The 27,500-nt window shown below is 42.3% G+C and overlaps 1 protein-coding gene across 4 annotated transcripts in view; it reads left to right on the top strand.

Moving 5' to 3' along the window:
* pcdh9 (protocadherin 9) overlaps positions 1 to 27,500 on the top strand; it is a 243,287-nt gene that overhangs the window by 177,617 nt on the left and 38,170 nt on the right. For 2 of the 4 annotated variants that reach the window (XM_079496818.1, XM_079496819.1), the window contains exon 4: positions 2,355 to 2,556. The exons of 1 other annotated variant lie outside the window; for it this stretch is intronic. In XM_079496818.1, the coding sequence (XP_079352944.1) occupies positions 2,355 to 2,556 (202 nt within the window). The remainder of the gene's footprint in view (positions 1 to 2,354; positions 2,557 to 27,500) is intronic. One more of the 4 variants, XM_079496820.1, reaches the window with a different exon arrangement.

Genomic DNA, 27,500 nt, shown 5'->3' with positions numbered 1-27,500 from the left:
AATAACTGCTCTATACACAATAAAATAATTCGACAAATCTTTGTTTGGAGTTAAAGGAACACTGAGGATTTTACTGTATAGTACTCATGGAAAAAGGCTTTGTGCCAGAATCTATTTTTTCCGTGTGGCTCCCTCCTACACACTATCTACACATTATTATGCGGTCAAGATTTCACCCACGATAAGACATTGTCCTGCATGATCAATGTAAATGCAAATGAGTAACAGCTAGATGAGCTGGTTGCTGTTATTAATTTACATTTACATTGATTTATCTAGCTACTATAGCTAGCTGCTGGGGGCTAATTAAGAATTATCTAGAGGCCTTCCAGGCTATAAGGATAGCCTAAGCCTACCATTCTTCTTCACCTTCATCACTCCTTTCCTCAGCATTTCTACGGTATGGCTCCTAGGGGGATGAGCCATCTGCAAGATTGTTTGTGTGTGTGTGTGTGTGTGTGTGTGTGTGTGTGTGTGTGTGTGTGTGTGCGTGCGTGCGTGGGTGCGTGTGTGCATGCATGCGTGTGTGTGTTTGACTGTCTGCATTTCTGCGTCTGTCTGCGTGTCTGTGTGTCTGTCTGTGTGTCTGTCTGCGTTTCTGTGTTGTCTGCAGCTAATCTTGGACCGATCAGTGCAACCTTTCTTGTGAACGCTGCCAGTATAGGCCAAGGAAATAAATCCCAAATATTCTTCACATGGTAGTTGGTGAAGGCAGCAGAAGAACGTTCCTAGGTGTACAAAGCAGATCTTTCTTGGTTGTTGTACCTACAGTAACCTTGCAGAATTTACATCCAACTCTTTCAAGATAGGTGCTAATTTAGAATACCCATTAAATGTACGACATGAATAATACATGTTATATTCAACATGATCCAGGTGTTTCAAGCGTTTCCCATGCATGACCTATACTCAAATAATTTAAACTCCACTCATGTATTTAGTTACCATTCTGCACACAGTCTCCTGGGCACTCTCACTCACATTCACTTCCTCAACCTCCTTGCACCCCCAGCCTCCCCTCCCCACCCACCCACCCACCCACTGATGCACTCCTTCTCTCTCCTCCCCCCCTTTTTGTTTAATTGAATGTCGTCGTATGCTTTCGGAGCAGTTCTAAAATATATAATGAGGTCATTTGCATTAGACTGCAGATTGGGTGACCTTTGCTTTTTGCCAATAATTACTGTAAAACCCGTCTCTGTCTGTCATCACCAAGGATATGGCAGAGACCTCTCTGTGCTCAGAAAAGGTTAGCTCAAGGCTTGTCTCTGGACTTATGAGAGAGCCTGAGGAAAATGCCATTAAAGTCCAGGAAAAGACATTTGGAATTAACAGTTGGAAATTCAATCACAAATGGGTTTATGGATTTGTGCGTGCGTGCGTGCGTGCGTGCGTGCGTGCGTGCGTGCGTGTATAGGACGCATGTGTGTGCAGCACGCAGTGTGTGTGTGTGTGTGTGTGTGTGTGTGTGTGTGTGTGTGTGTGTGTGTGTGTGTGTTTGTATATCTCCACACACCCACAGAAAGACTAGTCTCAGGAACACTGGAGGTTTAGGGCGTTCCAGCCCCCTCTCTCCTCAGTGCAGGTTTAGGGCGTTCCAGCTCCCTCTCTCCTCAGTGCAGGTTTAGGACGTTCCAGCCCCCCCTCTCCTCAGTGCAGAGGTTATGAAAGACATCCTGATGGAGAGGGTTTCTGTTGACACTTTGATTTTGCCAACACCAGAGCTGACAACTAAACACTCAAGCTAATGCTGTGTCAGAGCAGCTTTGATCATAATGCTCCTGCCATTGTTAAGGGATTTCATGGCCTTTAATAAAGCTTGCGCAACTATAATTATGATTTGTGGTAATGAGATAATAACTCAAAATTGCGCTGTCTTTTGTTATTTGCTTAACTTTCTGTTATAATGCACTTATAGTTTTGGTGTTTAATCTGCATTCAGTTTATGGTTGACATTGTGCAGTGAAACGTGACTGTACTTGATTTGTGTTAAATTCCCCTCACCAATGACTCAGGCAAAGCCAAAATAGTAATATTATTCTCCAAACCAGTTTTTCCTAGCATTCGGAAACCCTAAATAATTGCCAGAATCCTTTAATACTCCCTGCAAAAATGCTTAATAAAAACCACAATGTTCAGAGCAAAAAAAGAAGCTCAGATGCCTTTTCACATTATCATACTGAGATTGCTTCGGCAGGCCCAGACAATTGAAAATAGCTCAATATGTCCAGCAACTACGCATGAGCAAGCCCAGCTCAGCGCAGAACTATTGTGTGAAAAGGCTTGGAGATTATGAGGGTTGCAGAGCAGAGCACTAACAACAGTGGCTCTGTTTTGTGCTCTCTTGGTTCTAGTCGCAGCGACGTGTCACGTTTCACCTGCCGGATGGCTCTCAGGAGAGCTGCAGTGACAGCGGCCTAGGGGACCACGAGCCTGTAGGCAGTGGCTCCCTCCTCACACAACCTCTCCCTCTGGTGCAGGCGCAGGACGATTTTTACGAACAGGCCTCCCCTGACAAGAGGACCGAAGCAGATGGCAACTCAGATCCCAACTCTGGTAAGTTGCACACTGTCTAACTTCAACCTCTCATAGACATACAGTATATTTCCCATTTGCCCACATTAAACGCTGTTCATAATTGCTCTTAAAATGTTGGGACATCAACATTTTTTGCAGGCATCCCTTTCCAGGAGTGCATAGCCTGGAAAATGTATGCCAGTGTGTGAATTGGTACCATTTTTGTTGAAAATTCCTGCATGCTTAATACAACTGCTGATTAGCCTCTGTGTCCTCATACCCTCATCACATCACAATCACAGTTTTAAACGTCTAATAATTGCACAAACATTACAGAGAACTTAAGTCTTGACCCATGTGGATACACTTTAGTAGGGATCAGAAAATCAATGAGCAAATGTTTACTGTTAACTGTTGCTCTGGGGAACCATGATATTTCTTAACGAGACAGAACCAATAGTCTTGTAAAACAACAGCTTCACATAAAATGCACACTTACCAAATTTGATTTGATTTAGTTACTCAATCCCTCAAGCATGTTCCTAGTGGATACGTGAGCAGGTCATTCATTTCTCAGTTAATCATCTGGACTTGATCATTTCTCCCAGGAGCAAACCTGGGTCTCCCATAGGCTCCTCACCTATTTGTGAAACTCATTTGATTTATTTAGAGATAATTTCCCAGTTGGAAGTCGTGGTTCTCGACTGAAGATGTTAACTTCCTGCTATTTCTGGTGGGAATGTACTCCTCCGACCCAGTTTTCTCATTTTATCATTAAGAGGTGCAGCGCAGGAAGATCAAGCGCGTCGCCCCAAGGTCGATGCCAGCCTGCCTACTGCGGGGAGGAGTAGATCAGATGGCATAAATAGGTCTTTGTGGCTGTAATCTCCAACAGATGCTCAGATAGCAGATGTACTCAAGCTGTTAAGTACCATGTACCGACGATGATATGCTCCTTACAAAAGTGTAGCATTTGTTGTAAATAGCGACACACAATAAATAGCTAAAGACACTGCTTATTCACTAGCATTATATACTGTCTTCATACTGTATACCGGTTAATCTGTTCACATCACAACGTTCTCATAAGAGTCCTTTGACAGTCAAAAGGGATAAATACAGTATGTACTGTACATGTAAAAGTATAAGGCTAATCGGTTTCCTCCGGCAATATGCCTCTCTCTCTCTCTCTCTCTCTCTCTCTCTGTCTCTCTCGCTCTGTCTCTCTCTCTCTCTGTCTCTCTCTCTCTCTGTCTCTCTCTCTCTCTCTCTCTCTCTCTCTCTCTCTCTCTCTCTCTCTCTCTGTGGCTAGGTATGCATACAGTATACAATATTACATCTATCCTACACAGTACACCCCACTGCAGTGCATGCTGTTTTTTTTGTTTTGTTTTTAATTAAGAACATACTATAATTGTCCCTGCAATTTTGTTGCAAGTTTAAAGAAAAAAACATTTGAAACTAGATAAGAAGTATGTGGCTTATTGTCAGTATCAGCCGAACAACAGGTGTGTATAACCCTCTTAAATTTACAATAACAAAATTGAACAATGAAGAGTGAGAGAAAATACCTGACAAAATAATGTGGCTGGAGAGACAGAATTACCCACGCACGCATGCACGCACGCACGCACGCACGCACGCATGCATTATAGTCCACCACTCCTGAATGCAGTGCCTGGTACTGGGAGTCTGGTGCAACGCACAGGTCCTGGGCCTGGTGAGAGCAGGAGTGGACCTGGTGAGACGTAGGAGGGGCCCGGTCAGGAGTCAACCCACAGAGCCTAGTCCTTCCACTCGCCAGATTTTGGTTCTCCCAGTACCGGCAGAGTAGTTCTGGAGCAACGGATTGTGTGGCCTTGCTCATTCCCTGATGGCCTGATCAAGGGTAGCTACTGGGACGTAAGTCGGGATTTGATCAACCCTGGCTGGGTCACCTGAGTGAGGCGTATGATGTTGGAAGACCCGAAACCCTGTTGACCTCAGGAAACATCACTGAAGATACGTCCCAGGTGCATCCATGCGGTGTATTTCTTAGTTATAGGATAAATAAATGTATGATCATGATAGTAAACATTTAACATTTATTATTGAGTTGAATCAAATAAATTATCTTAGGACTATAATTAAAAACGAATGAGTCTAAACAATAGCCCCGTCTAATCCACACCAATAAAAATCCATTAAGCTGTAGAGGCTGCAGTTGATTGAGCTTGAGCTATACTCTCTAACCACTATCATCATCATCATTATCATTATCCTTGCATAGGAAACTGAGCAATGGAACAAGTACAGTATATAGAGCAAAGGCATCCCCATTATTCAATTATGGGAGGAGAAGTTATGGTTTTGCCACATTACAAATGAAGACACGAACAGTTACATGGTTCTAATACAGCGGCTTAACCCATTTAGGCCTGACGTCGAAATTTAAAAAAATGTCTTCTAAATTCTGACAGTTTTCTGAAATACTTATGTTTCTATATCAGTGGTTCTCAATATTTCATGTCAAGGACCCCAACAATTATGCCTCCGCCCCACATGTGAAAATATGTTGTTCCAGGGACCTCCCCAGAAGCAAAGATTTTAGTTAAAAAATGTATAATCTGTAATAATATATATTCATCAGATTTGATGTACATTTTCACGATTTTTCAAAAATAGCAGACCTACAAGTTCATAGCGCGGCACTCGCCATGAGCTTGTAGATCTGCTATTTTTTCAATAGCTAAAGTATAACAATGCTTTAAAACACCAAAAGGGGTTCCCGCCCAAAATGGCTTCCAAATTGAACATAAGAGCGACATTGACATGTTGTCATGTTACAGGTTTTCTGATGAATGATTAAATATAATAGACGGAGCATAGTAGAACTAATCAGGAATAGTTTGTGAACAACAACAACAACAACATAGCTACAAGCAGCAATATTTGGGACCAAGCAATGCAATATGCAGCAATAATATGCAGTATGCATAATAAGATATACAGCAACAGCATACAGTAGACTGACTTTGACAGAAAAAAGCCTATTATTGAGAGTGTGTGTGTGTGTGTGTGTGTGTGTGTGTGTGTGTGTGTGTGTGTGTGTGTGTGTGTGTGTGTGTGTGTGTTTTACAAAGTAAACCTTGTACTTTAGTCAAACATCATTCAAACGTCATTCAGCTACTTTCCTGTAACTATTGTAACTGTTTTCTGTGCCACTGATGGCTGAGAGCATCCCCACAGCGAATAACTGAAATAATACAATTATGAGACCAAAGTCATGATGGAGGGAAATAGCTCGCACTTGTCATCCATGTGACAGTTTAACCAATTTCAACTTGCTGTCCCAAATTGGGCTAGACTACAAAAATGGGCCTCCCTGCTTGACAGATACTAGGGTTGGATTGGGGATAAGTCCCTGTGACATACTAGCGTCATGACCAGGGGGTGTACATACTTGTACATCATGGCTGAGGTTACATCAAGCCGCCACATGCTACAGAAACAGGAGATTGGCTCCTGTCTTATGGGCCACATGGCTTGGGAACCATTGGTCCCTAAAGCTATACTAAATGAGGAAGCATGTGTCTACTTAGTAGACTGACTGTCTACTTATATAGAGGATTATGTTGTGTTCAGGCTTTATAATAATTCCCAGGTCTATCTCAGTAGCATGCATTCAAACGTGGCAGTTTACAGATGGAGGTGAGGTCAGCTATTATGTAATACTTGTATTCTTCAGCATTCTGTATGCTGTCAAATCAATGTAAGGACACCTACACATATTATGTGTTAATAGAAATAATTCAATGTCATACTGGTTGATATTTCAAAGAATTCTATCCTGAAACTCGTGACTCATATTAGACACTAGAAAAAGTGCTCCTTGGATCAAAGGTTTCCATTGTCAGGAACGTTTGTTGTGGGCGTGCATTATTATTATTGAGTGAGCATGAAAGTAGCAGTTATAATAGCCAATATACAAAGACTTATGCTGCATTAGGCAAGCGGTAGACGGCAAATGGCACCACCTGCTGGACGGCACGGAACGGTAAAAAGATTAAATATTGTAACATTGATGCCGTCTGCCGTTACCGTCGCCGGTTCTGGCTGCCGGGCTGCCGTGACGTCCAGTTCCATTTACCGTCCGGCTCCCGTCCACTAACATGACTTCCGGTTTGCCGTCTGCCTGATCCCATGTGATGCAGCATTACAGTAGCTGGAACTTGTAGTGTGGAGTAGAGGATATATTATGAAAGGATCACAAAGAAAAAGAAAATGTGTTTCACATAAATTAGCCTCCTGCAGGTCGCTCTAAAGGCAGATTTAAAAAATGCAGGCCAGATGTTTCTCGGCTTGATCACATGACCGTACCGATTTGCGTGAGATTTGGATAAAATCTGAAGGAGTAATATCCAAAAATGGGTTTTACATAAGTCGGCCAACTAGTGGCTCTATAAAGCGCGGAAGTGTGGAAAAATGCAGGGCAAAGGTTTTTCTTTGGCCTCTAGGGAGTGCGTATACAAAGTTTTACACAGATCAGTGCAGTTATTGCTAAAAACACAAATCATAGCGCCACCATGAGACTGATTTGAAAATGTTCAAGTGGCATTTCTTCCTCTGCCTAGTCGGAAAATCACACGCAGTGTTCATGATTTGTATCATTTTGTTCAGAATTCCCGCAAACTTTCTACGCCAATCTTAGCCAATCAGGATGGGGTATAAATAGTTTTGTTTAATGACTATAGAGCGACTGTGTACTGATTTGTGTGATGTTTGGACAAAATCTGTAGATGTACTGTCAACAAATGTTTGGCAAAAATCTGCCTCCTGGTGGCGCTATAACAGGCCCGTGTAAAAAATGTGGGCAGAGGTTCAGCTCTGGCGTCCAGGGAGTGTGTGCGCGCAGTTTGGCTGCGGATCAAGTCAATGGTGCCGGAGATTAGACAGACACACAGACACACACAGACGGATGGACAGGGTGCAAAACATAATTCTCTCCCCATAACCTTTGGCTTGGTGGAGACAATAATCGCAAACATTTGTAATATGTAAGATCCGGCAAAAACGATTTCAACACTTTTTGCACATTTTGATGAGTTCATAATAGGTGCTATCTCTGCCAGAGCTGATCATCCATCATATTTAATTTTAACTCTCTATTATCAAGAATCAGAAGTGAGGAGCACACTGTAGACGTACTTCCACTGCTGCTTTTGTACTGTACATTTTACAAGAGACCTGGGATGACGTTTATAGGATATTTATAGGAAAATGCACAGCCTTGTGTAACAGGTATTCAGTACAGAGATAATTGTAATTCCACTACATGTTAATTAACAAATCCCATTAACACATTTTCAAGCGAGTGAAACATTGCCAATGCAAAGTGAACATCCTCAGTTCAGTAAACCATTCGAAATCTGGTGGATTTGTGATATTTGAGGAAAGGGAAGCTGAGAAACACATGTTTCCTGCTTTCAAGCAATATGAGCCTCAAGGCATCCAAACATTTGAACAATTTTGTCACCTTCTAGCTGAGGTTTTCGGATATGACAGGTTCAGTCTCGGAAACCATTGTCTAATTGTTGTTTATTTTATGGATGAAGATTTAGCCTCTCTGGGAAATATATGATGCCGTGGGCTATATCCGGATTTTCAGCTTTAGCTGCTGGCTGCTTTCTACGGCCACTTCTTCTTCCGTGCTTCTGTCATTAAACTTAAGCTTAATCTCTATTTGTTTATGCATGAATTTATACTGGTTACTTTAGAAAAATCCTGTTATTTAATTCTGCCAACACCAACTCCATTCTTGCGTCTTACTGTAAGTTGTTCATTGTACGCTACGTAAACAATATCCGAGACACAGACGATCTAGCATTGCATATATGCCTATTCCCTCCATAAGCAAACTTAAACCCTATATATACTTGGCTGACCGGGGTCAGGTCCCCCAGGGGTCTATTCCTCTACACTAAATCTCACTGCCAGAAATAGCAACACGTTGCATTGCAATACAGTACAGTACAGTAGAGGTGTGCATTGGCACTGCCCTCACAATTCAATTTGATTACGATTCACCAGATTCACGATTTGATTTTACGACGCAATGAAATGCATCACACTTTTTTATATTACTGCACACCATCATTGTGCATTCATCAGTCAATAAAAGCACTCACTAGTCAGATATACTGAACAACATATTTTATTTAACATTATATTATATTTACAGTATTATAATGTTATTATAACTATAATAATATGTAGGGCTTCAATTATCGATTATCGATTGTCACATTGTTGCATGGCCAAATCGCAATGCATTATTGCTGAATCCATCATATTTTACACCACTAGCGTACATTATAGTTTATACATTAAAATGTATAGGCTACAAACTTTTTATAGATGATGATGGAGAAGTACCTCAACCTGTGTGTATTATAGTGTACCAGAAGTTTTTCCATATCTAAAAAAAACGGCACAACTTTAAAACCGAGTGTAGCTAATACTTTTGTTTTTTAATACATCCCACCACAGTCCTGTTATGGTGATGATGACTGGGTTGGGGAAGATGTTTTGACTACGCTACACCCTACTTAGTGGTGAGTGCATAGCAAACAGCTGCAAGATGCAGATACTGTATGTGCTAGGTAACGGGGAATATTAAATTGCCTACTATAGTACATCTCTTTACACTTTTGAGCACAATCTTAAATGAGCATTCACATTGAATTATTCAGTGTTTGCCAGCTGTTTCGGTGCAGCAACTTGTGTAATGGTTTCCTGTGTGTTTGTTGTTTTGTTGGTTCAGCCATGTCCTGATATCCAAAGCAATTGTCACGTGGAGATTTTTGTTACTTTCATTCCACCACAGTCAGGCATGAGGCACAAACAATCACAACAATACATGATTTTCACATTAGTTTTGAGCTATTTTACTTGGTTAAACCTTTTGTTTGTCCTTGGGACATGCTTTTGCTGATATTACGGAAAAATGTTGGTGCAAGGTAGTCAGGCAGATATTAAACTACAATGAACCTAATGCAAGTCCCATGTGCAGCTGCTTTCAAATAATGTAGGCCTATATATTTTGTTGTTGCTTTTCCTCCCCAATTTAGTCGTTCTGCCATGAATTCCTCCCCACACAGTTTTCACTGATGTTACATCCCACTGACACACCTGTCAGTGAGGAGTAGCCCCCACCGGGAGGACGTAGAGCCTTGGTTCTACTCCTCCCGCCCAACACTCCCTGCTGATAGGTGCCACCCCATAGCCCGTAGGGATACATGCAGAGACACCCTCCCCACCTGGCTTCCCTTACACAGGCCAACTGTGTTGCCTCCCAAGCAGCCTACTGCATGTATTGCTAACCTATTCTTGGCGGGAACCCCTTTTGGTGTTTGAAGCATTATGTTATAATTTAGCTATTGAAAAATAGCAGATCTACAAGCTCGTAGCGCGCCACTCGGTGGCGCGCTATGAGCTTGTAGGTCTGCTATTTTTGAAAAATCGTACAAATGTGGCGCAAGTCTTTGAATATATTTTCTTTCAGACGAACGTTTTTTAACTCAAATCTTTGCTTCTGGGGGGTCCCTGCAAACAACATATTTTCAGATGGGGGTCCGCAGCCAAATACAGATCATTCTGGGGGTCCTTGCTTGACATGAAAATGTTTGAGAACGACTGACAGAAACATGGGTTTTTCAGAAAACTGTCAGGATTTAGAAGACATTTTATTTGTAGAATCGTCCTCAGGTGTCGAAATGGGTTTAAAGGACAAGGACACTGGCACAGTTTACAGCTTTAACACTCACACAATGTTGATAACATTGATAACAATGTTGAGAGAGAGATATATATATATATATATATATACTGTATATATGGGAAAAATATTCTTAAGATCAAGGTTTATAAAAGAAAAATGCTTGGTTGTGTCATCGATGCACATGAACAGAACATCATGACAGGAACAGAGGGGGGGCGGAGAGGAGAGAGATGGTTGATGTGATTTGGAGGAGTAGCTGTTAGGGGACTCGGTATAGGAGGGGAGGGGGCAAAATACTCAATGCAAGATTGTTATGTTCTCTACCATGAAAATGGAACCACTTTAGCCATTAATCATTAATGGGTTGAAGATAGATGATGGATAACTCCCTTGTTGAGGTGCTCCGTGCCACTGGATTCTGAGCTATATACTGTCTCGGATGATCGCTAAAGAAACGCTTCAGAGACCAAAACGTCTCCCACAGACATTCATTACAAATACAGAATACATCCTTTGCACAATATTATTATTATTATGTATTATAATTTTGTAACATATTCATAATTCTAGTAGGCTAATAATATGTACTGTAGCCTACTAAAATTATTGGAGTAGGCTAGTAGGCGTTACCTGTAATCTATGTCTAACAAAGAATATAAATATGAAATACTTTGTCTGTTAAAATTACTATAGGGCCTATTGAAGATTTTAGTAGCTCATTAGGCCTAATACTAATTATTTAGTCATAGACTCAACATTTGTTAGAACAAAGGCCACACATATTGTAAGACTAAAAACTTCCATAACACCCATAGCATTGCATTCTCACCTCTCTCTATACCTATCATCTCTATTAATACTATCATTATAAAGACAGAGACGTCCAATTTTATGTTATGTGGCCCTCTACTGGTGTTCTAGTTTAAAAGGTCAAATCTTGGACCAATATATCCGACATCTGTCTTGCACTGCACGTCTCTGTACATACGTCTGTAATCCACGTAACTCGAGAACCGTTCGCCTCACCGACTTCAAATTTGAGACACACGTGCCCGCTGTCGAGGCCGTCACATCGCCGGTTGTCCAGAACCAGCACAAAAGCCTCTGCCCAGGCTCTGGACAAGGCCCAACGGGCACCGCTCTATTAAGTAAAATGCCACATAACCCAGTCAGCACCCCCTCCCCAAAAACAAGAACTTTGTTATCATAATTTATTTAATTCAAAATGCATTTGGTTCAGTTGAGGCTGAACAAATCTATGACACAATTCAGACTTAACAGTACAAAAAAATAGTACTGGGTGAGGTCTACGCTCAACTGGGTGAGGTCTACGCTCAACTGGGTGAGGTCTACGCTCAACTGGGTGAGGTCTACGCTCAACTGGGTGCGGTCTATGCTCAACTGGGTGCGGTCTACGCTCAACTGGGTGCGGTCTACGCTCAACTGGGTGAGGTCTACGCTCAACTGGGTGAGGTCTACGCTCAACTGGGTGAGGTCTACGCTCAACTGGGTGCGGTCTACGCTCAACTGGGTGCGGTCTACGCTCAACTGGGTGAGGTCTACGCTCAACTGGGTGCGGTCTACGCTCAACTGGGTGAGGTCTACGCTCAACTGGGTGAGGTCTACGCTCAACTGGGTGAGGTCTATGCTCAACTGGGTGCGGTCTACGCTCAACTGGGTGAGGTCTACGCTCAACTGGGTGAGGTCTACGCTCAACTGGGTGAGGTCTACGCTCAACTACACTTAGCTTTTGGTATATAGGCATTATTAAGCAGAGCGTGCATGGTCAGAGTAAGTGCCAACTTACTCTAGACAACCATCAGGGTAGCATATGCCCCGATGACATGTCAATGATGTCATACAACAATCAAGCCAGCAAAGCTATTTGATTATTCAGTGTGAGCTAAATGTGTCAAATTTAGAAAGTGAATGTGAATCGAGAGCCTTTCTCAATGGAATGAGAAATAACAGCAGAGAAAACTGCATCATCCAAAGCCCAATTCCACCAGCATTGTTATTGCCATATTACAGACACTCAACAATTCACTAATCAGAATAAACAAATACAGGATTGTCACTCAGCTTGGCAGAAATCCGACAACCTCAAATGCAGTCCGCTAATGATACCAGTGAAATGTGTAACAGCAGTGGCCCGCATCTCTTCAGACTACAGAACCATTCTGCAACAAGATAGCGGCCTCATATGGCCTGCTTGCTGGTCCTCTGAAGCTCATATTTCAAAGTGATAGATTGTGTTAATATCCTTTCCCAATCCTTTTTGTTGAGTTCTAAACATGTCCAAAGGACACGATATATCGCAATCTACCAATTATATCTTTACATAAAATAAAAATCCAGTTTCTATCAGATACATGAAAAAATGCCAGCAGTGGTGTGAAATCAGCTTCATTAACAGCCAATTTGACCCATTGGTGTTCTGTTCAGTGAGAACTAGCATGCTAGTGTTGCTAATGCCTCTGACCATGCCGGTGGGTGGGTGGCATGGATTCATAAATCAGGGAGCAACGTTAATCTCTCTCAGGTATTGGAAAGCCAGCCCTCAGTAAATATGTTGCCCTGGGATACAATGGGGTTTAAAGGATTTCTGTCTTCAAAGAGAAATTAGACAGGAGCTTCAGGAGTGAGTTAAATGGAAATGCTTGCCGGAGCATACAGTGGGAGCAGGGTGCTACTGTCAGCTAGTAAACACTGTCAGAAAGTAGACACATGTCATTATCATGGCAGATGTTGCCAATAGCAAAGGGTGGATGGACTCTGAGGGGCTGGGTAAAAAAAAACAAAGCAAAACTAAAACCATATGCTGATGATGAATCATACAGATAAAGAAGAATGACAGACGATTGTTAAATTATGTATTAGAATTAAAAAACCCATCAAGGCGATTTAGAATCCGAGATAAAAGCATTTAAAACTAGAAATGTACTCTGTCGAGGTGCCAACTTGCACCTTGCACACAAGTAGGCCATACATGGCCATCAAGAATGATGGTCCCTTATTGGCCGGTGAACAACATCGACATATACTATACCCAGCCGATCGCATTACTTGCACGCTCTGCTTGCGCAAGTAAAAAGTAAACAAACAGTGAGTCAATGGACGCGTCCATCTTGGATACACAAAGCCAGGCGTCGGAGGGGCTAGAGCCCCTCAAAAACAGCAGTCAGTGGCTCCTACTGGAAAAATCACATCCGTGTGAACACAAGTGATGCGGTGCTCTTATCGTCATACATCATCATACATGAGCCAATCAAATCATCTCAAATCAAAACACATCCATCAAAGCTGTGTTCAGACACAAGTCAGGTGTCAGACACAAGGCAAGTGTCTTGAATGCAGCCCAGTAAGGTCATACAGTATGTCAACCCTGCCTGCTCACCTCCGCCCCACCCCCTCCTGGTGCTGCCTCCATCTTGGAAACTATACACAATATAAACAATGGGAGAAGGGTGGGGGCCGAGAAAGGCCCTTATTGATTTACTTTAATATATTTAACAGTTCTCTCCTGTCAGGTTTTGATATATTTAAGGCTCTACTAAAGAAGACACAGAGAGCTATCTTCAGCTATCAAATTTACAATGTGCAGTTTGGTGAACGAAGACGCACAAATGTCAAAGTGGTGTTCAGAAGTAATTAGCAAATCTGCGCTAGTTGCTAATAGCCTACTGGACTGGGATGGCACCGTGGCACCCATCAGTAGAACGGAGGTGATAATGTCCTCCTGGTGGGTGCTTCATTGGCATAACTACTAAAACGGCAAAAAAAAGAAAGAACTAAAAAACAGAATAGTACAAGTGGTTCCCAAACTTTTCAGGTTGAGACACAAAACAGAGATTAAATGTTTGCCCCGGGACCTATAGTCAAAATAGCAGATCTACAAGCTCACAACGCAGCGCGAAGCGTTGCGTTGTGAGTTTTTTTCATTACTTTCACTACTTTCACTACTATTATGTTTTATTTATGGGATTTCTTAGATTTGTTTGTTTTTAGAGTAGAAATGCGGCAAACATGGGTCCCACTTTTTGGTTATACTATAGTTTATAGATTGGCTAAGAATGTTCTAAAAGCTTTACACCTGCAAGTCAAACTCTTCACTTCATGAATATTAGAAAGGTGCGCTTATACAGCACAAATCTCTGCCAGGAGGCATGCCCCAGCCCCAATAATAACACACTGTTTGACACACACTCTCTCTCTCTCTCTCTATCTCCTTCTTCTCTCTCTCTCTCTCTCTCTCTCTCTCTCTCTCTCTCTCTCTCTCTCTCTCTCTGTGTGTGAGTCATTCTATGTGCTATGTGGAAGAGACAGATAGAGATCTTCTCCAGTAAAAGTGAATTACTTCATAAGAGCATGTTGGTGTAAGTAAGACATTTGCTGAAAAATGTATATTTTAGACTAGAGTATCAGCTACAAGGCTAATTTGATGTGATGGATATGTACGTATCCATACAACCAACAGACGGCTTGTCCCGATTGGCTAGTTGCAGAGAGCCTGGTGGATACCTATCCCATGGCCTGGATAGACATCAGCTCTGAAATTATTAAATCAAAATATGACATAGTTGTTGTTGACAGAGAGTTGAGTTCCTTGGCATGCTAGCAGCATACTGATTATATACTGTATCTATATACATACTGATACAGACAGACAGACAGACTGGATCTTTAATCTAGCGTTTAGCTTGCTGCAGCGAATGTGTTAAGGGTAACCATCCATCCATCTTCAACCGCTTATCCATAGTCGGGTCGCGGGGGCAACAGCTCCACCAGAGTGCTCCAGACTTCCCTCTCCAGAGCAACATTAGTGACTTGACGAGACGTTCCAAGGCCAGTGAGTCGATGTGTTTCCTCCAACTGCGCCTTGGTCTGCCCCGGGGTATCCTCCCAGTGGGACGTGCCTAGGGAGACGCCCGAGAGGCATCCTAACCAGATGCCCGAACCACCTGAGCTGGCTCCTTTCCAGGCGAAGGAGCAGCGGTTCTACTCCGAGGGTAACCATGACTTCATTTATTTTCTCCTAGCATATTATCATTCTCCCTTGTAGTGTAAGTAAGGCACGCCTAACATCCAGGATTCAAACCCTGGGAAGCCAAGCTTCTACGGCTCATCCAAAGGGGAATCCCCCCTTGACCAGGGGGGATATTATAGGCTTATGAGCTGGCAAGGCTACTCTGTTACATTCTTCCCCTTAGACTCTGGCCAGGGCTACTCTGTAATTACACTAGTACATAATATATGAAACGTCACTGGTCTTGACACTGGGGAGACAGAGGGAGAGATGATATGTTTGTGTTGAGACAGCAGCTTAAATAGGTTATCTAAGCATTAAAGTCCCAGTGTTACTGGGGTCCTTACACATGGCAGTGGTTTGAGAGTAAAACCTTCTCTAAGAAAGCGGTATCTTCTTTTGAAAGCTGCACCTTAACCCGGGTGAACTGATCTGGGGGTAGTGAGAGCTGTGATAGGGACTAATCCCCTGCTGTGTGCTTTGAGCGGGTTTTGGGGAGTAATACACCCGTGGAAAGGAAGAAAACCACCACGGAACAGGCAGGGAGGAGAAGGAGACTTCTGACAAAGTGAAAAAACGTGTTGAAGTGCTGCTGTCACCGTGATTAATCCCCTTTCAGACATAATTTCAAACTGGGTTGGAATCTAAATGCGTGCGTGCGTGCGTGCGTGCGTGCGTGCGTGCGTGCGTGCGTGCGTGCGTGCGTGTGTGTGTGTGTGTGCGTGCGTGCGTGCGTGCATGCATGCGTGTGTTCACACCATGCATGTGCATGCATGCATGATGTACTGTAAGTGTGTGTGTGTGTGTGTGAATCTCTGAGTGAAACATATGGCAGCAGTGCAGGCGTCCAGCAGGGCTCACACTGATGCCTCCTTGTTAATTTTCTCATACCATTTGCTAATTTTACACTCAGACTCGGTGTGGCACTTAAAACTCGAGCAGATGTTTGGAAAACGATCACTGGAGTATATGGAAAGTTCTACACGTGATTTAGGTCTGCTCAGTGAAGTTTAATCTACAGAAAAACATTTATTCTTTATTTATTCTTTTGTTGTTTGGTCGCACATGTTTTGCATCATCATTATCATATATATATATATATATATATAGCCTATATATATTTTTTTTTTTAATGAAGCACCGTACAAAGATATTTGTAGTCCATGTCGGATTTTCTTTTCCTTTTAGATATTGGCATCTCCATGTGCCATAAATAAATAATACATTATATAGCATTATATAGCAAAAAGAGAGTTGAGCCAGAAGGCAAAGCTCTCTGTCTACCGAGCAATCTCCGTTCCTACTCTCACCTATGGTCATGAAGTGTGGGTCATGACCGAAAGAATAAGGTTGCGAATACAAGTGGCCGAAATGAGTTTTCTTCGACGGGTGGCTGGCATCTCCCTTAGAGATAGGGTGAGATGTTCAGTCACACGAGAGAGACTCGGAGTAGAGTCGCTGCTTCTTCGCCAGGAAAGGAGCCAGCTTAGGTGGTTCGGGCATCTGGTTAGGATGTCTCTTGGGCGTCTCCGTAGGGAGGTCCTCAAGGCACGTTGCACTGGGAGGAGACCCCGGGGCAGATCAAGGCGCAGTTGCAGGAAACACATCGACTCACTAGCCTTGGAACGTCTCGGGATCCCCCAGGAGGAAGTCACTAATGTTGCTCTGGAGAGGGACGTCTGGAATACTCTGGTGGAACTGTTGCCCCCGCGACCCGACTACGGATAAGCGGTTGAATATGGATGGATGGATGGATGGATGGATGGATGGATGGATGGATGCATGGTGAGCTTGTAGATCTTCTATTTTAGAACACCCTTGAATATCTTTGGGGGGAAAAAACAGGTTGAGTTTAAATCTGTCTGTGGGTTCTATATATATAACCAATGTAAATTCTTAACAAGAACTCATGGCTCTCTTGTGACAAGAGAGAGTTTTTTCTTCCCCATTTCCAATGGTTTTGGATATACTCGGTTTCTACCCGACAGCAATGAAGTTCATGTGGCACAGTGAGGGTGAGGTGTTAGTCAGGGCTGGTCTTGTACAGTACAGTGGGTAGGTGGAGTGGGCAGCGCCATAGCTTCAGAGGTACCAATATGGAGAAAGAAAAAGAAACAAAAAAAGAAACAGCTCCTATCTTATAATGCGGTAGGCTAGTGTCCTTTATTAATTTTAAAACATGAGTTTGTACTGTTATACTTATAATTGTGGAGAGAAAGAAAGCATCGCATTGAAAACAGATGGAGAAATGACATTTGAAGTCAATGTGAGCATGTGGCGGTAGAAGTAATCACTTGAAGAGCAGGAAGCATGCTGCATGGGTACTACTCAAGTACTTCTGTTTTCCCCGCTCGGAGGAGGCTCGCAGACCTCCATTGTAAGAAAAGGCTAATGTTAACATTATCACACGCTCTATATCTTTCTCGAGAATCATTTATATTTTAATCACGATGCGATGAAAATTCAGAAATCAGATCTGAACCTCAGATGTCTGATCAGCGCAACGGACAGTGTCGTAGTTTTCGAGTAAAGAACCATAGAAGATCCCAAGGCCGACGCCGCCTAGGGCAAAAGGTTGGATGTTAGTCGTGCCGTTTCAGATCCATATAAAGCAATATAAAACGTATCAGTCGCAGAACAGATGGCTTTTAAAAACATATACGTTTTCAGCAGACAATGTGTTATAAAATAAAGCTTGATGAGCAAAAACATGGCAAAATTGTACAAGTAGGCTATATATGCTTTTCAGGTTTATATACACATTTGTAACCATATCCTATAGAAGCCCAATTTAGTGGAAAACGCCAATCTACAAGTTCACAACATGACGCGTTGTGATGCATTGCGAGTTAAAAGATCAGTATTTGGTGTAGAGGGAAAAGGCTAGGAGGGCTAGTAAAGACCCCTGGGGGAGTATGTAGGGATTACGTTGTTATGACTGAATAGAAGCTACAAATTGCAATAGCCGGATATTCAAAGAGACAATTTGAACAGAAAGATGGTGGTTGAGGTTTGTAAAACATGTCTATAATAACTGGCTCGAGAGAGATGCACATGTCAGTCAAAGAAAGGAGAATCAATACATGCAGACAGGCGCAATGTAAACATTCAATCTAAATCAAAAAAGAAAAGACAAAAATTGATTTCAGGTAAGGGGAAGATACTTGCTCCTTTGTGACAATGTCACGGTGCAGGATTTCAGTCAGGATAATGGTGCGGTTGGCACTGATCTAATAATGACAACATCCAATTACAGGAAGACCGTGTCATCGCATGGTATTCATTATCGAGCATTCACACTTTGGAGATGACGAGATGCAATTTCCAATTCACAAGCCATGGATTTAAATGTCATTCATCGTTGCTCAAATCCAGCGGATTGACAGTTGATATTCAGAATCAGCCGGTGTCCCGGCTGTTATATGCTAGAGCACCAGGCATTCCACAAAAGAGGAATAATATCCTCGATTCCTCCCTGGGTCATCCTCCTTTTATCCTCGCCTCCCCTTCTTTCAATCCTGCCCCGTCTTCTTGCTCGGCTCCTCCGTCACCTTTCCTCTGCCTCGCAACTCTCTCCTGCTTCACTCACACTCCCTGTGCACCTCCCCTCAGCCCATGTCTCCCTCTGTAGCTTCACATCTGCCTTTGTTCAGCGTCCAAGTATGTGACTTTACGCTGTCACCTCCCTTCCTTCAGCTACACTGTGACACTCTTTCACAAGTTAAGAGCCTTGAATCAGATCCTGATCAACTGCAATGAAAAGCATGAGTGCAGAACAATGACAAATAAGTCAAACATAAGCAACTGCAGAGGCATGTCAGCAGTGGATAAGCAAGAGCAGGGGAAAAATATAATATCTTGTAACACAGATACACTGGCTCACAGTCTCAGTCACACGCACGCAAAATACATGCACGTCTTTGCATAATAGGCATTGGCAATGTCACCAGTGTCTTTGTCATACACACACAAGCAATATTTTCACATGCACAAATTTGTACAAAAGTAATAATTATTGTTTGCATCGGCATTATTGTAAGAGCAAATTGTTGACTGGACTCTCACTGTGTAAGAAATATTGCTGAGGGTTGGGGTTTAAGGGGGGCTTGATGCAAGGCTACTGTCCCTCCCTCACACCCTGCCTTAACCCTGACATCATTTCTAATCCCAAGAAAGGTCACCCAGAGCCGTGCTTAGCCCAGTGGAATTCAGCACTAGGAGAGAGCAATTCCATATAATCTAACACCCATACCAAGTTGCAATATGTCATCATGCACAGTGTTAATCCTAATTTATACTTCATCTCATGACAGTTGCTCATCGAACATAACTACGTGGCCATGCAACAATGTATAAAATCAGCTTGGGCTTGAGATAGAATATTTCCCCCCACTTTTTTAATAGTTTATCAGTTCTTTATTGCGACCGTAGGTCACGCGTTGTGTCAGTCAGTCTGTGATCACTTCATATATGGCCGTCTCCATAATATGAAGATCACGACACTGACCTCATCAAACCTGGATAGCCATACATCTAGGTGACTGGATCGTCACCTAGATGTGCACATATGGAGCCGGCCAGCAACTCTACATCTGACCTCCCGGACACCATGTTGATCTGCCCTCATCAAACCCTTAGAACTCCATATGGAGTTGACCTGTTCTGACATTCCATATGTTGATGATCCTTCCCCATCCGTCCTTCCTCTTCCATGTCTCCCTTTTGACTGATACCTGTACATTCAAACTCTAGCCCCAAAGTCATTAGCGCAGCCGCGCCTGGCAGCCGGCGAAAGCTAGAGTTCAGAGCCCCGAAAATGAAGGCCCGGCCCTACCTGCCTGGGCCCTAACTGGGCTGGCCCGAGGCACCGCCTGGCTATACTAATTAGCACACATTGTACGCCCTACGTCAATTAAAAAATTGACTGTTGGCTGTTTCAGCATGACCTCACCTTTTAGGGCGATGTCGCTTCTCGCCCTCAGGGCGTCTTACTGGTTATATGTAATGGATCAGGAAAACAAACATTTGCATTCATATTAGTATCATAGTATTCAGGGACAATGCAAATGGTTGCTGCCTAAGCAGGAAATTATCTAAATAATACCACCATACATGTACTTTTCAATATTCAACATTTTTCTTACTCCCATGGCCTCGATCTTCCTTTCTGTGTGGACATTCTTCAGCCTAATAGGCTGAAGAATGAAATTTTGCACATACAATACCACTAGGCCGAGGAAGAAATGCCACTTGAATATTTTCAACTCAGCCTCATGGTGGCGCTATAACTGTGTAAAACCTTGTATGCACACTCCCTAGAGGCCAAGGAAAAACCTTTGCCTGGAATTGTTCACATCTGCTCTTTATAGCGCCACCAGGAGGCCGACACATGTAAAACACATTTTCTAGTATTACTCCTTCAGATTTTATCCAAATTTCACGCAAATCGGTACACATGCTCTCCATAGTCATGTGATCAAGACGGGTTTGTTTGATTTCTCTTAATTATCCATCGTGATTAGTTACGATTGGCTTCTAAAGTTGTCAGGAGTAGCCCGTTTTGTACCCGTTTTGTACAAATTGCCACAACTCCTCAACGCAGTGTTCAATTGCGGTGAACCTGTGCCTGCATATTCCCACTAGGCTGAGGAAGAAATGCCACTTAACAGTTTTCAAATCAGCCTCATGGTGGCGCTACAACAAGCCAAGTCGCGTCACACACACACACACACACACGCACACGCACAGGCACACACACACACACACACACACACACACACACACACACACACACACACACACACACACACACACACACACACACACACAAACAAACAAACATGTTTATATTACTCCTAAACATTTTGCCAAACATCACACACACTCCTGCCCAGAAGGGCACTTTTTCTAGTTTTCCACATGAAATCCTTTTTTTCTTTCACTTGTTTGCAATCATGTTACTTCAGCATGCTTTAACTTATATTATGACATTGCTGTAATCAATATTTATATCGATCACTTTTATATTTTTTGAGCTACAGTATCCCACTCTGCAAGAAGGGAGAGAGAGACACAGGATCAATGACCCATGTTTTTGTAAGGTCACTGCAGTGCTGCCACAATTGTTACACTACAGATGTGTTTTATTATATTGCCAAGTTTGCATGTGCTCCGATTTAATGCAAAGATGTGTGGTGTATACATTTTGAGTTAGGACCATTAAAGATGGAGTGCCATGATTTTTTTCCACCCTTAAACATGATCATCAGGTCTTATATAAGTTATATAAGTTCTTCCTCCTTATATAAGGAGGAAGAACTTATTCAAAAAAGTGTACAGTATTTTGACACTCACACTATGTGTATTATGTTCTCTACATATTGTATCAAGACTATCTCTCTACCCAACATATTTCATACTGTATGTATGAGTGGATAGATACTATAGTCTCTTCACTCAGAGAACAACCAAACAACCGAATAATATCAGATTATCGAGGTGCAATTGAAGATTATAAACATTTTTACAACCATAATTTGAAGTGGTTAATCATTGTGTCAAACATTGTGTTATGAAATGACTGGTGCCTCAGATATACTAGCAGACTCTTGCCATATCGATCGTCATAGAAGTAAAGTACATAAAACAGTTCTTGTAGAACTCACTGCCAATGAGCATGTAAGCCTAAAGGAATCCTTTCCTGTGCTATTTATAATTATTTATATTAATTAGCAAATGTATACTCATGTCACTGCTTTTATGTTGGTCTCAATCCAATCACTGACTATAAAATTTTATTACAACCCCTTTCTTGCCAAATATTGTCTCCCTCTATTGACTGAGGTGTGATTAGAATGGATGAATGCAAATCCATGAGCGTCCCTCACCCGGGGCAGTAAACACAATGGACTGGCCTAAATCCAATGAGCGTCCCTCACCTGGGGCAGTAAACACAATGGACTGGCCTAAATCCAATGAGCGTCCCTCACCCGGGGCAGTAAACACAATGGACTGGCCTAAATCCAATGAGCGTCCCTCACTCGGGGCAGTAAACACAATGGACCGGCCTAAATCCAATGAGCGTCCCTCACCCGGGGCAGTAAACACAATGGACTGGCCTAAATCCAAGCCATGAACTATTTATCCTCATGAGTGTGCTCTGCCAGTGAGAAACAGTATTTTTGTTGTTGTTAATTCTAAGAAAGCTTTAGTAGGCCTACTATTACTATACTACAGGTTCATAATGGAAACAAGATTATCCATTCCCATCAATAAGGGCCTTTCTCTGCACCACCCCTCTCCAAATGTTGTGTTTAGTTTCCAAGATGGCCGCAGCACCAGGAGGGGGTGGGGCGGAGGTGAGTGGGTGGGGTTGACATACTGTATGCCCTTACTGGGCTGCGTTCACACATTCAAGACACCTGTCTTGTGTCTGTCTTGTGTCTGTGTTTAATGGCCGCTCCAATGCATTTCTAATGGAAGCCCATATGGTTTGACCAAACATTGTTTGATGGGGGTGAGGGGGGCAGAATACATCCATCAAAGCTGTGTTCAGACACAAGTCAGGTGTCAGACACAAGGAAAGTGTCTTGAATGCAGCTCAGTAAGGGCATATGTCGACCCCGCCCGCTCACCTCTCCCCACCCCCTCTTGGTGCTGCGGCCATCTTGGAAACTAAACACAATATAGACAGTGGGAGAGGGGTGGGGCCGCGAAAGGCCCTTATTACATTTTGTTGGCACAGGGATATTTAATAAAACAAAAAAAAAGAATCAATTCCTCTACATGGTTACAGTACAATAACCTGACTCCACCATATTGCGACAGTATTGAGTTCACAGACACACGTTCCAGGAGGAGGAACTCACTACTGCCACCATCTGGCGGAGTCAGGTTAATAGTACAAGCCTCACATTGTCAAATTTCTGAAAATATTCTTTCTGATTTTGTACAAAAGATATTAGCTGAACATGTACTCTGACAAACTAATTCTTGTGCCTGCTCAATCACTTGAGACCTTCTTGTATTGTCCATCGCAGCTTACAAATGGACAAATATGCTAATTGTTTGTATGTGGAATCTATTGAATACCATATTTGTGTGTGTGTGTGTGCAGGCGAGAAAGAGAGAGAGAGAGAGAGAGAGAGAGAGAGAGAGAGAGAGAGAGAGAGAGAGAGAGAGAGAGAGAGAGAGAGAGAGAGAGAGGGGCTGGGTTTCCATGCATAGTCGATTATCTTGCCAACTAGAGTGTGTCCAATTAGGTAAGTCGAGTGCTTTTCACCTGCGCTTCAGTGAATCTTTGACTATTTAATCGGTATCTCACCATCTCTACTGTACCTGTAGATTGTACCTGTGCACTGTATACTGTGCACATAATTCTTGAAAAACTAATACTCTGACAGCTGCTCACATTAACCCATTTAGACCTGAGGACAATTCTACAAATGTCTTCTAAATCCTGACAGTTTTCTTGAAAAACCCTATGTTTTTATGTCGGTGGTTTCACGTCAAGGACCCCCAGAATTATATGTTATTGGCCGCCGACCCCCATCTCAAAATATGTTGTTTTTCGGGGACCTCCCAGATCGCAAACATTTCGGGTTAAAAACGTTCGCTGTAAATATTTGCGCCACATTTTCACGATTATAAAAATAGCAGATCTACAAGGTCGTAGTGCGCCACTCGGTGGCGCGCTATGAGCTTGTAGATCTGCTATTTTTCAATAGCTAAAGTATAACATAATGCTTAAAACACCAAGAGGGGTTCCCGCCAAAAATGGCTTAAGCAGCAGCATTTGGTGGAGTGACAATTGGTTACAGCAGCATTGGCTATGGTGTCAACAGAGAGTGAAATGGGCACATCGTCGCCACCTGTCACATGCTGCCCACTCCCTCAGCGACAGTGTTGCAGTGCTGTGTTCCAAATGCCAACGCCGTTGATTGTCATTTGAGATGCAGTATGTCAATCTATTCCATTCTGTTTTGAATCTCAACTATTCCCAGTGCAGAGAGGGGCTTGGGGCATTATGTAATTTACCTATAACTATCCCCATTCACAATTATGTCAAATTATTTAGTTAAAATAATTTAACAATTTACAATTTAGGCATTTTAGCAGACACTCTTAATTCAGAGCGATTTACAGTAAGCAAGAACAAAACATGGGAATACATCAAATACATAAAAATCAATCAAGAATCATACAAATCAAAGAATCATACAGTATGGAATATCTATATAATCAAACTATGTGTATACTGTACAGTGTACACTATTGAGTGATATGTCTACATAATCTAAGTTATCTACTGTAAGTTACATAATTGAGCCTTTAACAAAACAAAGCTTTCAAAGGCCGGAGACTGTATGTTTTTGCTCCCGTCCGTCTGTCTGTCCGTCCGTCCGTCCGTCCGTCCGGCCGGCTGTCCGTCCGTCTGTCTTCACGTCTTGGCCTATAACTCTTGGCCTATATGGATGTGTATGTATGGATACACAACCTGGTCAAGCTCCCATAACCACGGTAGAGCAGGTAGAGCAGAGAAGCGGACCTCGCCTGGTGGTCAAATCTTGCATTTTTCTACACAAGTCTACACAATTAGAGAATGTACTGTAAAATAATTGTTATTTTGATCAACGATAACAAACCATTCTAAGTTTTGGGTCTGAGAGGCTAAATAATCTCATCAAATGGTGGTCCATGGCTCAAATAGCGAATAAATAATGGACCTTGATAATATGAAAAGGGTTGAAAACCACTGCCATAACACATTGAGGACTGTACAAGATCTCCACAAAACTTTACTCGTCAAAACTAACCACCAAAGCATGGACAGCACTCATCACTTAATGTTATGTGACTATATGTGAGTAGTACAATTCCTAAACTAAAAATATATTCTAAATAATACTAATTTAAGATTTGATCCGTTTCTGTCACCACTACACCAGAGAAATGTGTTAAAGTTACCCTAACACACCCTAACACAGTGAAGTTTTTTAAAATACATTTATTTTGAACTTTGTCAGATGAATCATTGATTTCGCAAAGAGGATCATTTGGTACAGAGTACAGACTTGCTCTGGCAGAAAGTAAAAAATAATTACAAGCTAAAATCTCCTCAATATCAGTTAGTTCTGAACTTTAGAAGTAAAATGTTTGAAGTTCTAATGCATTATTCTAAACGACATGAAATCGGACCAGCGTTCTCTTTAATTTGGCAGCAGAAAAAAAAGTTTTCACACACTACTTGGGTCCCTGGTGTATTAATTAATATTTATATTTGTCCACTGCCTCAAACTCTGCCTTCAGGCATTTATTAAATTATCATGAGTTTGGTAGAGGCATTACAGGTCATCTGAGTGGTGATGTGTTGGCGTCTGCATGCTCTGAGACATTATACTATTGCCTGATTCACTTATCAAAAAATGCCGCACAAAGCAGCAACTATAGAGAAGGGAGTGGATGCCAGAAGTAACACGTGTTTGTACGTGTTTGTATAACCATTAATTTTATTTACATAAGTCAGTGATGCAAAGAGTTCCATCAGCAAACTGAAAACACACATTGCTTTAGAGCACAATCTCTGCAATTAGGGCCAGTCCTGTGAGGCATCTGACAGTGTGACCAGGAGGTATATGGCACCAAGCGCTGAGCACAATGCTACTGAACGTGAGGCAGCCATGATAATTAGTGTTAGTAGCCAGGAGCTCCTCACTGGCATCTCGCCCCCTCACTGACCCAGGGAGATTGGAAAGAGGCCCAGTGGCTCCCAAGGGGCCGAGCCTGTCAGCGCCGTCACTTCTCTCACAATGTCGGAGTGAGCGGGGGCGCTTTAACCCATTTTGGGCGGGAACCCCTTTTGGTGTTTTAAGCTATTGAAAAATAGCAGATCTACAAGCTCATAGCGCACCACCGAGTGCTATTTTTGAAAAATCGTGAAAATGTGGCCCAAATGATTGAATATATTCTTTCAGAACGTTTTTAACTCAAATATTTGATGCAGATGGGGGTCGGCGGCCAATTACATATATTTCTGGGGGTCCTTGACATGAAAATGTTTGAGAACGGCTGACATAGAAACATGGGGTTTTTCAGAAAACTGTCAGAATTTAGAAGGCATTTTGTAGAATCGTCATCAGGTCCAAATGGGTTAAATGCCAAACGGGACATCGGCCCTGGCTGAATAGCAGGTTTGTCCCTCAGTCTGGTTGTCTCTACTCTGCAGACCTTGGAGCAGAGCTCACGCTTGTTGTCTGGAGACAGTTAACCTGTTGGGAGAGATGGGGAGCAAATTCATCATTCCAAGTAGGGCACCTGAAAGTGCTTGTATATGACATGCTGTTGAATCCGGTCACATAATCCATATATACAGTGGAACAACGAGCAAAATGTATTAAGCAGTTTAGTTTCTTAGCTGTGCATACTTATGCATATGTATAATATGTATATGCACTGTATACACTGTGTGTGTGTGTGTGTGTGTGTGTGTGTGCGCGTGCGTGCGTGCGTGCGTGCGTGCGTGCGTGCGTGCGTGCGTTTTCTGAGCTTGTTTGCATGTGCTTTCCAAGTGCACATTCATGCATCTGCATGATAATACCAAACGCCAGAGATAAATCTGAGTGCTTATATGCACCATTTGCTATGAAATCGCCTCTGCACCTCTGACTTAACTCTGCTGAGAATCACAGCCTAGTGCCTTTGTCTGAAGTAAGCTAGTGGTGGCATATGATTAAATATCACATGCATATTGCATGACTAAACATTAACATATCTGTCTGTTAGCACATTGTTGATAATAATCGTATACCTAAATTATTTCTGTTGTCTATATTGCTGGCATTGAGTACGAAATAATAATATGAGTACCAATTTACATATTTAGATGTTGAAGTAAAGTCACACATACACGTGTCATGTACTGTACTGTACCATGCATTTTCACCTAGACGTTAATTGGGTACGCCACAAGAACTGCAGTACTAAGTATGCCTTTCCCCACATAATAATGCATGTGCTGCATATCGTATATATTCAACTGTGACATTTTCATTTTAGGTCTCATTAGAAGCACAATAATACTAATAAAAAAGTATAGCCAGTTCAAGAAAATTCATGAAATGTGCTATGCAGCCAGTTCTATATACCAAAGTTTAATGTATTAATTAAACTTTAAGTGTAATTAATTTATATTTAATTCCT

Source organism: Electrona antarctica (assembly GCF_951216825.1).
Source record: "Electrona antarctica genome assembly, chromosome: 3".
NCBI classification, from domain to species: domain Eukaryota; kingdom Metazoa; phylum Chordata; class Actinopteri; order Myctophiformes; family Myctophidae; genus Electrona; species Electrona antarctica.
This window is presented reverse-complemented; position numbering and strand designations above follow the sequence as displayed.